This window comes from Calidris pugnax, unplaced genomic scaffold (genome assembly GCF_001431845.1).
Source record: "Calidris pugnax isolate Ruff unplaced genomic scaffold, ASM143184v1 scaffold76, whole genome shotgun sequence".
NCBI classification, from domain to species: Eukaryota; Metazoa; Chordata; class Aves; order Charadriiformes; family Scolopacidae; genus Calidris; species Calidris pugnax.
The window spans coordinates 504,612-522,000 of record NW_015090827.1 but is presented as its reverse complement, the minus strand read 5'-3'; the positions used below and the strand labels follow the sequence as shown (position 1 = coordinate 522,000).

Here is a 17,389-nt window from a genome sequence, read left to right as displayed (position 1 = left end):
CTGGGGAGGTAGTGGATGCCCTGAGCCTGTCAGTGTTTAGGAGGCATCTGGAGAATGCCCTCACACTTTAATTTGGTCAGCTCCGAATTGCTCAGGCAGTTGGACTAGATAATCATTTTAGGTCCCTTCCAACTGAAATAGTCTATTCTAGTCTATTCCAGATCAAATAGCTCGGCTCCTCTGAGAGGTCTGCAGGTTCCTTCCCTGGAGACACCCGGCAGCCCAGCTTCCTCCAGTTCTGTGAGTCCCCAGGTCCCTCAGACAGAGGGGTCCCGCGCTGACCACCAGCACCGGGGGAGCCCCAGTGACACACTCTGGGCTCGGTGCTGCCTGCCCTCCAGCTGGCTCCTTCAGGTCTGCACAACCTGCAGCCACAGCAGCACCCATCGTCAGAGAAGCACCGCTGAGCTCAGCACCCACCCTCACCTCCCTGCCAGCACGGGAAAGCTTTGCGCTGGCTGGAGACCCTTTTTGCTTTCTAAAACTTGCAGTGCCCTGGTGACCTCACCCAGCTCTCTCAGAACAGATACCATCCAGAAGGACTGTGGTGAGCTGACCTTGTGTGGCTGCCAGATGCCCACCCAGCCACCCTCTCACTCCCCCTCCTTAGCAGAACAGCAAAGTAAGGTGCTGAAGCTCCTGTGTCAAGAAAAGGCAGGGAGATGACCTACCAGCTACCATTAGGGGCAAAACAGACCCGATTTGGGAAAAAATAATTTAATTCATTGCCAATTAATTGTTGGATGGTGACATTCCAGAACAGAATTCTTGCATTCATTTCCTAAGAGAAGAAGGATTTTCCAAGCAGAAAGTCAGGAAGAGGCAGAGCAGAAGCAACCTTTGTTGGTAAAAGAGAAAGCAAAAGGGGAGGGGAGCACTAGAACCTCCCGAACGCCCTCCATGAACTTCCTCCTGTGTCTCCACAACAGCCAGCTCTGACTTGCCCACTCCATAGCACGGACACCCTGTTGGAAGGGCACAGCAGAAGCATGCAAGGAGAAGGTAAGGAATAATAAATATTCTCCAGCAGGCACTGCCATTCCTGTCCTCTGGAGATGGGTGTTTGCCTCTGTCAATACTCTTTCCTTACTACTCTTTCTGACCCCAGACCCAAGTCTTCTGTTAGAAACTAATTTGGGTTTTTTTTTTCTCATATTTTAGAAGAGCAGCTCAGCTGAATTTTAGCTGTTGGGATTCCTGCTTGAACAAAATATATGTACTGAAAACAACTATAGGAAAAAAACCTGCAGAACAGAGCAGTTACAGTAAGTACATGCATATTTACTTCTAGGCTGGAATATTTTCTAGAGATCTGATGTCTTAGTCTGATACCTTTTCTTATTCTTGGGGGTTTTTTTGAGATATTAATTTTCTATAGAAAATGATCTACAATCTACTAAAATAAACTCTTCCAAATGTCTGCATGTGAAAAGTGGTTGTTACGAGATTACAGTGAAATAATCCTAAGGAATATGTCCTCAAGGAAATTACTCTGCAGAAAGAATATGATAGAGTTGTTCCATGTTGGAAAAGGACATGTTTAGAGGATTTCATTTGGCCAGAATCATTACCTAGCCGGGAACACGAAACATCGAAATGGTGCCAAGAGGTCTGGGAAACGAAAGTATCCCCTTCTGGAGCGGCAGCTCATAGGGGAGCTCCAGACACTGAAACGTGGCGTAACTGTTTCAAGCACATAAAAATGTTTGGTTTTATGTTAGCAGTAAATTGTAGCTCTATTAGAAAGTATGTTTGGTGGGAATTAAACCCATACTTTTAGGCTGCTGTGTTGAGCGCTGTCTCTGAGCAGAAGTGCTTTAGTTTCAGTTTCTTTTCTCAGCTTTTCGATTCCCTGGGCGGAGCTGCTGGGGAATGGGGAACTGCTGCTCTCACCGAGGAAACATGGGGATTCTTTCCCCCTGCGCTCTCAAGTTTTGACGATACGCGTTTACCGTAGTGGCATTTTAAAGAACTAGAAGCTAGTTTTTCTGTGAGCAAAAGGGAGGGTCTGTTAACAGGAAACACAACTGCAGGCTGCCGTCAGGCGCAGCCCCGCGGCTTGGCTCTGGCCTTGGTTGGGTGCAGCAGGAGGCAGCTTGGCCCAAGGTCCTCAGCTGTGTGCCCGCACCAGCCATGAGAAATCTTTGGTATTGCTTCGCATTAGTAAAGTTTAGTTTAGGAAATCAAATAATAGATTGAGCAAAGCACGTTGCTAGGGTGGCTTAGGTAACCGAGTGTTCTCTCAGAAAGCAAAATTTCCCCGAAAAAATCTAAGAAGTCGTTTTGTCCCAGGCACACTCAGGTACAAACGAGACAAGGTGCTTGGAGGAGACATTACCGCTCCTGCAACAACTGTAGCTGGGTGCAACTTCATAGAGTAAGCATTTCAGGTGGGTGAATGTAATTCTCCCAAAGGAAGTAAGAGGATAAAGAGAAATTAGATACTATTAAGGGAAATTATTTTATTTCTTTAAAGTTTTTGCAAGAAAGTCCACATTAACTGAGACCAAGGGGATTGTAAGATGTTCTACTTCCTGTCACTCATCTCCACAAACGCTGCTGAACTACTGGCTTTGGTTTCATTTGAGAAACCTTAGTGAATGCAAAAGGTACTGGAAAGGTAATTTGTCAAAGATTGCAATAGCAAGAGCTAAGTCATCACAGCAGTACCTTTCCACCCCAATGTCTCTTTGCAGTGTTACTCATGTAAATTCTGTACCAAACCCCACCTAAGGGTAAAAAAAAGGTTGGATTTCTGTGTGCAGTTCATTTTTCTTCTTCACCAAACTGGGAACTTAGTGAGAGCCATTGGTGACATACAGACAACATGACGGGTGACAATTGGCTGGAGGGTTGGTCTCAAAGCATGGCAGTGAATGGAGTAACGCCTGGCTGGTGGCCAGTCACTCGTGGTGGTCGCCAGGGCTCAATTTTAGGGCTGGTTCTCTTCGATGCTTTTATCAATGACCTGCACACAGGAGCTGAGTGCACACTAAGCAAGTCTGCCAGTGATACTAAATTAAGAGGACTGAGAGGCCTTACAGAGAGATCTTGATAGATTACAGTGCTGGACAGTCACCAACCATATGAAATTTGTTGAGGACAAATGCCAGATCCTGCACCTGGGACAGTGAAATCCTGGATGTACGTGTCGATTGGAGGACAAGAGGCTAGAGCACAGCCCTGCAGAAGGGGCTCTGGGGGGTTTGGCTGATGGTCAGCACATTAAGAGTCAACAATATACCCTGGTGGCCAAAAGGGCCAACCGTAGCCTGGGGTGCACTAGGCACAGTATAGTGAACTGCTCAAAAAAAGGGATTGTCCCACTACACTTCACTATATATTATATAAACAGATATATAAAAACATAACTATGTTTTTATAAAATGTATATAAATATTAGAATGTGTCCTAAGGAGGGAAACAAAGAAGGTGAAAGGGCTAGAGGGCATGACTTAGGAGGAGAGGATACTGGGTTTGTTCATTTTAGAAAAGAGGAGACTGAGAGGTGACCTCTCTGCTGTCTACAAATTCCTCGTGAGGGGGAGCAGAGAGGGAGGTGCTGATCTCTTCTGTCTGGTGTCCAGTGATAGAACACGAGCTGCAAGAGGGGAAGTTCAGATTGGGCATAAGGAAAAAGTTCTTCACTGAGAGGGTGGTCAAGCACTGGAACAAGCTCTATATGGTCCCAAACCTGTTGGTGTTCAAGAGGTGTTTGGACAATGCTCTTAGATACGTGGTTTAATCTTTAGGTTGTCCTGTGTGGAGTCAAGAGTTGAAGTTGGTGATCCTCATGGGTCCCCTCCAACTCAGGATATTCTGTGATTCTATGATTTTTATGATTTTATTTTTTTTATTACTAGATGGCCCATACAAATGGGTGCCCAAATGAGTGTCCAAATGACCACAAATAGATATCAGCCACAATTTTTGTGTGATGTCAGCCACAGAAGTGGTTTAAAAACAGTGTTCAAATAAAATCATTCTGTAATGAATCTAAGTAGCTAATGTTTTATATATGATCTTACATCACATTCCCACGATGTCCCCTAATTGAACTGTTGTATTTCATGTGGCAGATTACACTAATGAAAACATTAATGGTTGATAATAGCAAGGAAACAAGTGTTATTCAGTTAACAGGCTACTATAAATCACTTGTTTAGTAATTTTGTGGGTTTTTTCCTTAGAGGATGGACAATGCAAACACTGAAAAATATGAGAAAACACATTCATATCAACATATGGAACAGTTGACAAAAGAGGAAGTCAAACAATGGGCAACTGAAGTTGTTAAGATTGACCAGAAATATGCCGAAATCCTGTTCAACCAAGATGTGACTGGTTCTACTTTGAAACTGATGAATAAAGCAGATTTTGTGCAAATGGGCATACCTTTTGGGCCCACTATTCGAATAATGCATTTCCTGAAAGAGCATGACAATCTAGCTAAAGGCTCAAACCAGGCTGTGGATCAAGAAGGCACTGAACAGTGTCTTGATGGAGAAGGGGAGGATGGAGAAATTGCAAAGAAACTGTGCAAGAAGAAATCTGGGTCTTTTACTTCCGGTATACCCCAGGATTTTAAGACGGAGCCCAATGAAGAAGAAAAAGCAATGAAGTCAGCTGACAAAGAGAATATATCAGAGAAGCCGCTGTCGAGCAGCCAGCACCCAACTGGAAATATGTGTATGCCATATCCTTTTGATAATTTCACTGATAGTACTCGATACATACAGTATAATATACTTAATGTCCCTGAAACAGGGCCACTCAACTTCATTGATCCAGCACATGAATTCAAATTACTTACCAACACAGATAAGGCAGTAGAAGAGGATATCATGATGAAATTCAGCAACGATGTCTTTAAATTTGCTGCAGCCTGCATGAACTCCCGCACAAATGGCACTATTCATTTTGGAGTACGTGACACGCCACATGGGCAAATTGAAGGAATAAAAGTTACCAAGAAAGAAGCATACATTAACCATTTCAATACACAGATTGGAAAGTACTTTCATGGGCAGTACATCACAATTGCAAAAGCTTGCATTAGAGAACCTAGATTTGTAGAAGTACTATTACGAAACGGAGCTCCATCACATTTGTTTGTCATTGAAATAGATGTGATTCCCCAACACCACATCTGTGGTACAAACTATTTCTCTACCAAGACATATGACTTTAAGACTAAGAGTTGGGAAAAAGCTGTCTTCATCAGGGATGGAGCTAGTTCCAAAAATATTTGCAATTCCAAAGAATTTGAAAGTTTTAAAGGTACCTTGACATCCTTAGCAAATTCTCGTAAAAGAGCAGAGGAAGAATATAACTTAAAGCAAAAGAAGTCAATGAAAGAAGGACTAAAGCTAATTAGTCTGCTCACGGGTAACAGGGACTCACTGGATAGCTCCTACTATGACTATTACATTTTGGTGACAAACAAATGCCACCCAAGTCAAACTTCGCACCTAGACTTTTTACAGGAAATAAAATGGTTTGCTGTGCTTGACTTCGATTTTGAATCAGAAAGGACTGGTGTGTTAGAGACTTACAGCAGAAGTCAAAATGCCAAACTCTACTTCCCAGATTATTATGAAAACATGGAGGGTCCAGTTTCTGAACAAGCTGCGAAGCTGAAGCTGCATCAGGAGACCAACTGGATTTTCTGCAACGGTGGATCAGACTTCAAAGGCAATAAAAAACTACCACTTGATCCCACTTCATGGCAACGAGACAGAGCTGCCAGTGTCAGAAAAATGATTTCATTTCTTTCACACAAAGATGTAAGGCAGAGTGGAAAGTTTTTAATAGTGTTTCTTCTGCTTTCCACAGTGGAAGATTCAGTGGATCCCCTTACTGACACTTTTATGACATTTTACCAAGAATTAAAGGGACTAGAATATATGGTCTGCATTTGCGTTGGTGCAGGTACGTACCAGCGTTGGAAAGATCTTCTGCATCTCAGAGGCATTAGTGAGGAAGAACTTTCAAACAAATGTGTATCTAACCTGAGCCTGCAAATGGTAAATGGTACCATCATGACACTAAAATCAATGACACAGTCTTCTAAAAGACTTCTGCCTTCTGTTGGTCATTCTACCATTCTTCTAAAGAAGGAAGAAGACTCGATGGCAGCATTGGAAATACTTTGTGAAAATGAATGCAAAGACACCGGAATAGAGAAGGATGAAGATAAATTTAAAAATTTCCTTAAAGAGCGGGAAGAAGCTTTTTATCGAGGTGGTAAAGTATCATGGTGGAATTTCTATTTTTCTTCTGAAAAGTATACTTCAGATTTTATCAAAAGGGACAGTTATGAAAAGCTTGAACAGCTAATTGTGTCTACATCCGACAGTGTTGACCAATCACCTGTAAAAATTATCAACCTTTACCACCACCCAGGCTGTGGTGGGACAACATTAGCTATGCATATCCTTTGGGATCTCCGGAAACGATTCAGATGTGCTGTTCTGAAAAACAAAACAAGTGATTTTGGAACACAGCTGACAACTTTACTCACCTGTGGAGCAAGCAACGACACAGGCTATTTACCAGTGTTACTTCTTGTGGATGATTTTGAAGAACAAGAAAATGTCAGTGTTCTGCAGAAAGAAATTCAGACGGCTATAACAGAAAAATGTATTCGGTATGTAACTCCTTTAGTCATCATTCTAAACTGTATGAGATCTCAGAATCCTGATGAAAGTTCAACAATCAATTCACTGAACAGTACTTCTTTAAAACATAAGCTTTCTCAAAAAGAGCAAAGGGCCTTTGAGTGGAAACTGAAATGCATTGAAAAGGAGCATCCAAATCCTGACAATTTCTATTCATTTATGATTATGAAGGAAAACTTTGATCCACAGTACATAGAAAACGTGGTAAAAAACACCTTGTGTAAATTGAATACTGTCTCTAAACCAGCACAACTTGTTTGCTATCTAACGCTGTTAAACTCATATGTAAAAACATCTACAGTTTCAGTATCACTATGTGAAGAATTCTTAGGAATTAATTCTCGAGAGATCGGCTGCAGTAAAGACAAATTGATAGAAAAGATGGGAATTTGTTCCAATATTCTAATATACGATCAGGTGAATGAATACACGAGATACAAAGGTCTTCGTATCATTCACCCACTGATAGCATCTCAGTGCCTAAAAGAATTGAAACTCACCTATGACTTGCCTCAAAGTGAAATTACATTGCGCTTATTGAAAGAAGATTTATTTTATAAGACTTTGCTCAAGTATGACAAACTGCTTTGTGATATACAAGCCCTGCTGATTACTAGACAGCGCAAGGAACATGGCGATGAGTCAGACACTTTGTTTTCCCCCTTAATTGAAGCCATCCATAGGGAAGAGAAGGGTGGTAATGTGGAATCTGTGTTAAAACAAGCATCGACTAGATTTGAGCACAACGGTTACATTTGCCAAGCCTTAGCAAGATACTTTTACATTAAAGAAAGGAATTTTGACTCCGCGTTATACTGGGCCAAAGTAGCCAAACAGAGAGCACCACACAATTCGTACATATCCAATACATTGGGTCAAGTCTTCAAAAGTAAGCTAAGACACTCTGTAGACTGCAAAGCCAAGACAGCAGTCCTGACAGCTGAGGAGCTGAAATACTTCCTTGAGCTTGCAGAGAATGCTTCACAGGCTTTCAGAGAATGCCAGCAGCAAGCTGAAAAAGCAGACAGTGAACAATCTTTGCAGCATAAAAAGCTTAAAAGGAAGTTTCAGACATACAATACTGCTGGTTATTGGGGAGAGATAGAAACTGGTCTTTATGTTATTGATGTCCTTTGGTATGTTCCTTTTTTCAGCAAAAAAGACTCACAGTGCAGAAAAAAATTGCAAAAGTATCTATCAGGAAATGGTAGTTTGAATGTCAGTAACCCCAGCACAGAGAGTGAAATGTTCAAGGTTCTTAAACATCACTCCAGCTTTTTATGTAGTTTGAAATCCCGGTTGAAAAAGGCATTTGACTTTTTTGAAGACTACTTTGTGTTTTTCAAAACACACAGCAATGAAAAGGAAATTGTAGAGGCAAAATTATATGAGAAGGTTCAAGAACATTTTACCAAATACACAGAAATATTTTGTGATTTCAGTTTTGACCAACTGAAATGTAAACAGGTCTCAAAGTGTAACACACCCCAGTATGTAGAAGCATACAGGGACACTGTGGAGGCTTCCAAAGCAGGCTCCTTTTCTGGCATTTTGGAATACCTCCACAGGAATCACCAAAACGCTGACAGAGAAATAGAGGACATAGTAGAAGCGTATGCATTTTTGTGTCAGGAGAATGCACCAGCAACTCTGAAAGACAAACAGAATTTGATTTTGGCAAATGTGGTTCTGAACTGCATTAAACCTGAATCCGCTAATTTATATCCTCCCAAGGTGCTGAGAAATCTGCTTCTAAGCATTCTACAGGTAGTGGGACCAACTTCACAGTGTGTAGAGCCTTTCTTCCTAGCCTCCTTGTTGTTCTGGCCCCAAAACACAAAACAACTAGATGAAGACTCCAGGAAAATGGAAACCTTTATTAGACGCTTAAGCGAGTCTTTCAACAGGCTCTATGGAACCCTGCGTCTTTCCAGGCAACCTCTGGCTCTTTTCTACCTGGCGAAAGGCAGTGACCTGGACAGATTTGTTCACAGAGGAAAAATAGATCAGCTTTTTAGTTCCCTTTCACAACAGGAACTGAATTCCCTCTGGCAGAGTGGAAATATCTGGAAGGAACAGGCTGTTCAAGATCTTTTGCTTCCTTTGGATGGAAGAGCTGAGGGCAATGTTATCTACATAGACTATGGCAGCAACGAACCCTTCCGGATACCAGTGCAGCCTGTGCCCTCCTGCCTACTGAAAAATGGCCCAAACATCGAAAGAGTGTCTTTTTACCTTGGGTTTTCCATTGCCGGTCTCCTGGCATACAACACACAAAGTCTTTCATCAAAACAATAGATATTGCCATTTCTCAGCTACAAGGCTTTTTCAGGCAAAATTATCCTTTAACTGGGTTTTGGTTTGGGTTTTTTTTTGGTCAATAATTGCAAGTGACAGCCTCAGGCTGTTCACTGTATTTCCTTCTTCACCATGTTAGTCTTCCAGTCCCATACAGAGCTGTCTCTACTGTCACAACTGCCGGTTGGACAGTCAGTCAAACCGAAGGGGACCTGTGACTGGTCACTATCTGCCCAAGGTTCTCTGCTTGGTAACAACATGAGAAGTGATTTAAAAAAAAAAATTGTATTCTAAAAAAGAGTATTTTGAAAATGTTATCTTTAAATGTCATGACTTATAAGAACCCTACTATCTTGCTAGCTTTTTTGCCATTGCTTGTAATGATGTCACACCATGATTTTCATACTTATAAGTAATGCAAGAACAAGAAATGTACATTAGAAAACATGAAGCATGTAACATTTCCTGATGCTCCATCATTCCTGGTGTCATCTTGGCACAAGGGTAATGTAAAAGACCATTCAGTTGCAAAGCAGTATTTTTTTTCTCAGTTATTATTGCACATGCTTGAATACTGTCATGCATTTGTGTATGCGCCTGTCTTAATGGCCAAGCTGTATGTCTTCTGGGAGGACAGCAGCGCTGGCCTTTCACCTTCTCAGGGCAAGAGTTATGTGATTATTAACAATATCCCTACTTTCTGCTGTACTGTAAAAGCACAAAGTTGGTGTTTGATGTCCATATTAAATAGATTTTATTCTTTTGTGGTGGGGTCTGCTTCTGCTTTATATAAAATTGGGAAGGGAAGGGAAGGGAAGGGAAGGGAAGGGAAGGGAAGGGACATCTTCTCTTACTGTACTCTTTCCCCTTGTACAGTCCCACCCAATTTCTTTCTTTACCTGCTGTGCCAGGGCTACAGAACACAAGCGGGAAATGAGCATCCAAGAACACAAAGCAACTTCTTTCTGTATCAAATTTTCCAAGTTATTTTTCAATAAAAATTCAAGTGAACTCTAGGGATCCTTACATGTAAAATCTTTACACCATCAGAGAGTAAACCAAGCGCTGAGGAAAACCCTAATAAACCCACAAGTCTTTAATTAACTGTTTTACTTATAAAAAGAATACTTAATACTTATTTCTACATGCATGTCTCAGTCTTATTTCATTTGCATGAACTATTTAAATTATTGCTTAATAGTCATGATATGTCAAATATTTAAATAGCTAAGTCCTAAATTTAATCCAGATAGCCAAAAATAATTGTTTTCTATATTAAGCATCCTTAACTGTTGCTCCAGAATATACTTTCTTTCTGGAAATCAAGCCATATCCTCTCTCCTTCGTTTTGTCACTGTACCTTTTTTTTTGGTCTGTTCTCTCCTCTTCTGCCTCTTTCCACGAAGAAGGCTCAGGCAGCAAATGTAGCAAAGAGCTTTGCAGCGCTCAAATAACTGCTCACCTCCCTGTTGTATGGCCAAGTGAAAATGACCAGTCCATTTCTAACGGTTTGAGCTATCCTTTCTCTGTATTGTAAATATTAGAAGCACGTAGCCTTTCCTCTGAAACAAATGTCAGACTGCTCAAACAAGTCAATTGAGTATAAAGTGCACAGTTTTTCGGAAATGTTTACACTGAACTTCCTTTGTAGGATATCCAATATCATTTGCAGTGTGTATATTTGTGTGTATATCATATGCATATATAGTAGATATATTGTGATACACATACCACAGTTGTTCTTCCTACTTTGAATTTTATTTGGAGTTCTAGATTATCTCTGTAATTTCTCTCACCATGCTGGCAGCTCTGAATTAGCTTTTCTCTTGTTTAATCTAGAACTGTTAGTGTTGGGGAGCATGGCGAAAAACTACCGATCTGTGGGGAGTAGTTTAGCTGTATATATAGATATATATATATAATCTATATAAATCTTACCAGCCCCGCATGAATGTATCCATGACTGGAGATGCAGCAAAATGGAGTGATCATACCCCAGATGAGACGTGACATCACTCTTGCACTATCAGCAGGTACAGCAGAATTGTGCCCATTTGAGGGACTATGCCTTGGAAGAGGCAGCTTGGGCTGGGGGCCACACAAACCATAGCAAGGCTGCTCAGCAAGGACTACCTTCACCTCCTGTCCCTTATTCTCCTCTTCTTGGCCTTTCTTCTGCGGTGTCTCTGACTGTGTACTGACCAAACGCTTTCTTCCCACTTATTCCTCCAAAATCTCGGATCTGTGCAAACCTCCTGCCTGCATGCCACTCGCAGCTGACCCAGTATAGAGGAGAACGAGTGCTGGCAAACCCAGTGTGTCCAATCGCTTGTGCCAGGCTGCAGCCATGGAGGTCCCCGACAGTAAAAAACATGCTCAGATGATCACACCTCTTCCTAGATCCTTGGATCCTGCACCCAGGGCAAAGAGACAACGGTAGCACCATGCCATCCTGAATGAATTCCTGGGGAAGGCATCCATAGAGAACATCTCCTAGAGGCGCAACATTGGAGGAAATTTCAGCCACCTCTTAGAGGCGGAGACAGAAATTATTTTGGCAGTTCTGTCTTCTCGGCAGTTCTGTCAACTCCTGGTGCTGCTATAGTCCCATCCCTACGTGTTCAAAGACAAAGATTGGGCAGCTTTATTGCCACACTCCCCTCCTTTGCCTATGCAAAGAATGTGTCTCTCAAAATGAAAGATTTTCCTCTTCTCACCATACAGAATTCAGTGTCTGACTATGTGGCGAGAGCACGTCTTTGCTTTTCAGAGGCCGCTGTGATGACAGACTGTGCCTCTCTTTTTGTCAGCACCTCTTTAACTACCCACTCTGAGATCTGGGCATACCTCTGTAAGAATATGTGAGATTAATAAAAAATACCATTCAGCACTCTTTCTATTGTTGTTTCTTTATAGTGACTAGGAAAATAACCCCTCTTTTAATAAATTTGAGTGGGCAGCCACAGGCAGCACACCTGTTACCTGGTAATGCCCGGCCTGACATCTCAAGTCTGTCATTTATTCTCCATGTGACATGAGGTAAGCAATTTTAGGGCGATATTTCCATCTGTAAAATTGAATGTGTTAATATGTATTCAGAGTAAGGACGTAAGAATAGCTCCATATTTGTGTGTTAGAGTTTAACACTCCCCTGCTGCCACCTCCCGCCAGGCCTGTCTCCACTGCCCAGGCCTCACACTCCTCCTGCAAACCCACGCCCTGGGGCCCAAGGCTTTCTACACAAAAATATGCTTCCATTTATTTCTGCGTTGCCGGGGCTTTTCCTCACACAAACGCATACAAGACTTAAAAGACTCAGGGCTGAAATAAACTCGAGTATCTGCAGAATGGGAAATTAAGGCCGGGGGAATTTTATCACAAAGGACCTTCTGGGCTTATCCCCAGCCGGGATGAGGCAGGTGAGGGTGCAGTCTCGTGGTGGGAGCAACCAGGTGAGTCAGGTGAAAGGCAGCCACAGGGGAACCCCTGAGGGGAGCCCGGCGCTGGGCAGGACCCGGCCCAGGCAGGAAGACGGGAGGAAAGCCCCGAGGAAGAGCCCGTCGCTGCCAGCAGCCGCCACACGCTTCCCCCGTGCGGGTGCTGGGCGAGAGACGAACCCGGGGCTTTTGTTCCGCGCCAGACAAAAGCGCGGAGGCAGGGGAGCCGCCGGCCCGGGACACCCCGCGCACAAAATGGCAGGAGGCGGGCCGGCGGCGCCTCGGGCCGGCGGCGGCGCGGGAGGCGGCCGGCGGGGGGCGCTGTTGCCCCGCGCGCGTCCCGCCCCACCGCCCCCGGCCTCCCCGGGCGAGGAGGGGCCGTTCGGCGGCCGCAGCGAGAGAGCGCTCGTCCTGCGTGAGAGGGATAAGGGAAAGGCCGTCCCCCTGTGGCGGGGGCCACCTCGGGGGAGACCCCGCAGCTGTGGGGAGGGTGCTCCAGAAGCGGCACGACAGCAACGGCCGGCAGAATCCATCCCGAGCGAGACGGGGCCTGCCCCTTCCCCCGCCTGGCTGCCGCCAGCGGTGCCCGGCACCCGGCTGAGGGGGTCCCCGCGCCCGGGCAGCGGCAGGCCCTCCCGGGAGCAGAGACCGGTGGGGCTGCAATGGCAGCGACACCCCCGAGCTGGGACGCCTCACACCGGTGGTGTGGAGAGAGTTAACGCATCTTGAGGGAAAAAGATGGGGGACTGGGATCTGGGCTAGAGGGACGTACCCTGGTCCAAGGGGACGGGGGAGAGCCAGCACCACAGGGAGTCTCAGGCTTTGGGCCGATCCCAGCTGGAAATACAGCCCACCCTCCAGAGGGGAGTACTGGCTGTGACAAATCCCTATTGCTTTAGTTTGAGGACTCTGCTGCAGGAAGCTTTTTCTGGTTTCCCTTTGCCTATTGGAACCACAGGCCTTCAGTTTGTGTGACCTGTCACAAGACAGCTTCTGACTTCCTCTCCGAAGGCACTCGCTTCTTCCTGGCTGTCGCTTAAAAGCTCGGGATGAAAAACATGCGCGTCCCCACTGGGCAGCTGTGTCCCCCAAGAGGAGCTCGGGGCCCCACCACGTCTTGCTGGGCCGGGCTGTAGCACCAGCTTCGGAGCAGCGGCGGCTGCGCTGGGAGAGGACTGGGCTCACAGCAGGTGGGAGGCTGAAGGAGAAAGTTGCAATAGCGAAAATACAGTCACAGTTATGAATTAATGATAATTAACATGCTGTGTTGCGTGGGTTACTGCCTCCTCATAGACCAACCGATGGACCGCACAGAACATCAGAATCAAAGTCTGAGAGCCCTGGTAAAATTCCTGTTGGAATCAGTGTGTAGGAGATTTCAAGATAATGATGATCAGTGTGGCCACAGGGATCATTACCTGTTGGCAAATGGACGTGCTCTCCCAAAAGGCAAAGTAGAAGGCAAAGATCGAGCAGGAATGAGAGTCTTGTTAAAAGAAGTAACAAAATGGCATTTTAAAGTCCTGCCTAGTTGAGCTGTTTGTAACCAGTCTTGCAAGTACAGTTTCTACAGAAGAACAAGAAAACACAACTAATCTTTATGGTTAAATTTCTTCAGCCTGCAGTTGTCATGAAAAGGCAAGCATCAAAAGAAAGAAAATGAGCATAATAGCAAAGAGAAATCGTCTTTCTTGAGAATGAGCTGAAATGTCAAGGGCTTATGGTCTACAGTGTGCTGATAAGACACGGCGATGTGTGAACTTTCCCTCCCAAAGCCATCCATCTCTATTATCACTGCCTGGAGATGGTTCTCTGTCAACTTTGCATCTGCATTAGTAACTCATTCTGTTCAGCCATCTGTTCCACAGACATCAAACTGTTAAGAAGCCCCAGTACAGCGCAATCTAGTCCAGTAACACAGAAACAGAAAAGAAAAGATCTCATTACCATTTGAATTCACAGGCTCTCCTGTGATACACGTACAATATTTTTTATATTGATGTGAACATGGTAATTTGGTGAGTAAATTTTCGGTTATAACAAAGGGATTAAAACCTAACACTTAATATGCGACAGCTATGTTCAGAGGCAAAATAATTATCGAGTTAAACTAGGATTTAAGGTAGTTGTTTCTCACTTTGTAGTCTTTAACTGAGTTAAGAAAACATTCCTGTTAACTAGGGTGACTGTTACTTCTTTCCATTTTAACTGCTGAAGAGTTCACCACTAATTAATAGTCTGAATGAGATAGGCATCTAAAAGCCAAGATCTCAAAAGAAAAATAGGAGAGTAGATTGTTGACAGGTTTCTGGTGCAATTTGAGGTTTCTTCTTTTGTTTTTCTTTATTCAAGTCCATATATGATAGAAACTTAGGATGTTTATTTCAATTAGCCATGTTCTCTTTCTCAATTAATATGTCACAAGAGCTTGTAAAGTTATATCTGCCTAATTCAGTGGCTTTTGGTATTTCTTTTCTAGGTTTTTTAGCACTATAGAGCTAGGATAATTAAAGGCCAGAGAGCTGGATTCCATTCTGGCCTGTAAATCTTCAACAGAACTGGTGCTGAAGTTTCAATAACAAAATCATTATTGTGAATGATTACTGAGCCAGAGAAAACCATTGATTGACATTCAGATTCTTAACTGAATCTGCAGATGCTGCGAAGTGAGAAGGTTTGGTGGGAGGTCTGTGAGAGGCGCTGAGACGGGCTCTTACCCTCCCGGTTTCAGAGAGCTCCTTCAGAGAGCTGCACTCCAGTGGTGCTGGGGTTTGAGGAGGCAGGGACTGCAGAATCATGCAGGATCAACACCTCAGGCCTTGCTCAAAGGAAAATGAATGCAGTGTTTAAAACAATAATCCCCTTGGCTAATTAACTTGTGATCTGATTGGTAAATTAGCCTGTATGAAGTTTGTGCTACCACAGCTCAAGCATTTTCAATACCTAAGGGCTTTTGTTATATAAAGGTAACTCTCCCAGGAAGGAGGTGAAGATTCTGCTTATGCATTGACCCCATATACTCTTAACTCATTATTAAATGTAATCATCTGCTGTGACATCATCTCCAGTGAAGAGAACTGGATATGGGGCCTGACACAGTTTGTGGCTGTGTAGCATACATCCGGTTAGATACACTATACTCTTGAGCGGTGTGTTCAATTCTCTTGTGTTCTAAAGGTTTAATACGACCTCTCTGCTTTCACGTGATGCTCTGACCTGCTCGCACAGTGACAGTGCACACAGCCTGTCTCTGGAGCTGAAACTCACTCAGCATTGATGCCTATCTTTCATTTCACCTCTATCTCTGTTTTATATAATTCTCCCCACACTGTCTCTTGGAAAGAAATGCACCAGACTCGTGTCCCCCAACAGAGCTGTGGTCTCTAAGGAAACTCGTGCATTAATTAAGGAATAGTATAATGGTATGGTAATGGGTATGGTTTTGTTTTGTTCACTGGTGCCCCAAGGAGCATCGTTTCACTTATATAAGTATTTTACTCCTCCCCCCACTAGCAAATATCAGCACATTTCTGTTAACTGTCATGTGGGTATGTTCAAAACAATACTTTTGAGATAAAATTTTGTCTTTTGAAATAGCAAGCAAATTGGCACATGAATGTCATTTCTGCAGTAACTTGGTGCTTTTTTCTCTGGTTACTGGTTGTTGGCCTCCTCCTCCAAATGTTTGGCACCGAAGCCAACACCCGTGGCCACACACTGGGTGTGCTTGGCAGCTGCGGGGCCCAGATGCCAACCACTGGAATGCATTTTATGTACCAGTGTCTCTGCCTGTGGCTTGGCTTCCTGGCCAGCCTTTAGCAGAGTCTCTTCTCTGGACTCCTCTGGCTCCAGCGCTCACTACTCTTGCGGCAGTGGAACTGCAGCAAAAGCATTTTACAAATGAGCTGTCTCATCGTCCCAGGAGCTGCTTACCTGCACCAGCTCCTGCAAAGATGCAGACACTGACTCCTTTTAGCATGTGATGAAGAGACGTCCCAGTTGCCGTGCTCATTGTGGAGAACCGAGTGCCTGGATTCCTGGGGTCTGAAGGGGCAGAGTACCCTGGCGAACCTGGCAGACACCACTGAGAGGTATTTCTTGATGTCAGACATGGAAGTCACTGTCCACCGACCTCTCAAGAGAGGCAAACCTGAAGGAGACTCCAATTTCTCCGTCAAGTGTCAATTTCAAGTTCGTTTTAGCTAAGCCCCCTGGAATATTGGCTTGGCATCAGATATTTTGCTTATATGGACTTGCATCACTCTCTTCAGCAATTAGTGTGGTGATCTAGGCATAGATTTATCTCTGCTATTCCACAAGATTAAAAAAAAAGAAAATCCACCTGGCAAGCAAGCTGTCTCATTGTCTGGATATATTTAACAAAAATTTTTTAAAAAGCCCAATAAAACACTGAACAATCTCAGGAAACTTTGTTGAACGACCTCCCAGTGACAGAAGAGTCAAACTTGTCACTATATGTCAAGCTTGTCACTATATGTCAAGCTTGTGGTTTGACAACCACAGGTTCCTTCTCACTTTGATATTTCAGACACTTTTTGAGCCCAGTTGCATTTTGACATGCATAGAAGCAGCTGGCACGTGGGTCCAGTACTTGAAGCAGCAGGTGGGAAATGAAGTGAAAAAGTTATAAAGATGTTGTAGAAGTTACAGAGAAAGGGTAGCATTAAATAACAGCATGTTATCTCTGCTTCTGATATTAAAAGACCTCATCTCATAAGCAGGCCTACCGAATATTTTAAACATAAACCTCTGAGGATCTGATATTCATGTTTCAGTGAGTGTTACCCTGACATCATGCCATGAATGATGTGGAGTGGTCCTTCCATTCACACGTTTGAAAGAATGGAACAAGGTCCCAGCAGTGTGGAATGGTAGAATGGGGACTCCAGGGTCTCCTGGCACTAGTTCCCCCTCTGTGTGGTTGCATTACTTCAGTTGGATTTGTGCTAGTTA

The 17,389-nt window shown here is 43.8% G+C and overlaps 1 protein-coding gene across 3 annotated transcripts; it reads left to right on the top strand.

Annotated features, from left to right (window-relative positions):
- Positions 1–888: 888 nt before the first annotated feature.
- On the top strand, positions 889–9,741 carry SAMD9L (sterile alpha motif domain containing 9-like). Of its 3 annotated transcripts, none has more exons than XM_014940324.1 (4): positions 889–1,002; positions 1,162–1,265; positions 2,293–2,390; positions 4,191–9,741. In XM_014940324.1, the coding sequence occupies exon 4, from the start codon at positions 4,194–4,196 to the stop codon at positions 8,976–8,978; it is 4,785 nt and encodes a 1,594-aa protein (XP_014795810.1). In that variant the 5' UTR covers positions 889–1,002; positions 1,162–1,265; positions 2,293–2,390; positions 4,191–4,193; the 3' UTR covers positions 8,979–9,741. The 3 variants fall into 3 exon arrangements, with proteins under 3 accessions (XP_014795810.1, XP_014795811.1, XP_014795808.1); XM_014940325.1 differs by lacking the exon at positions 2,293–2,390 and having other exon boundaries at positions 4,191–6,649; positions 8,415–8,529; XM_014940322.1 differs by lacking the exon at positions 2,293–2,390.
- The last annotated feature ends 7,648 nt before the right edge of the window (positions 9,742–17,389 follow it).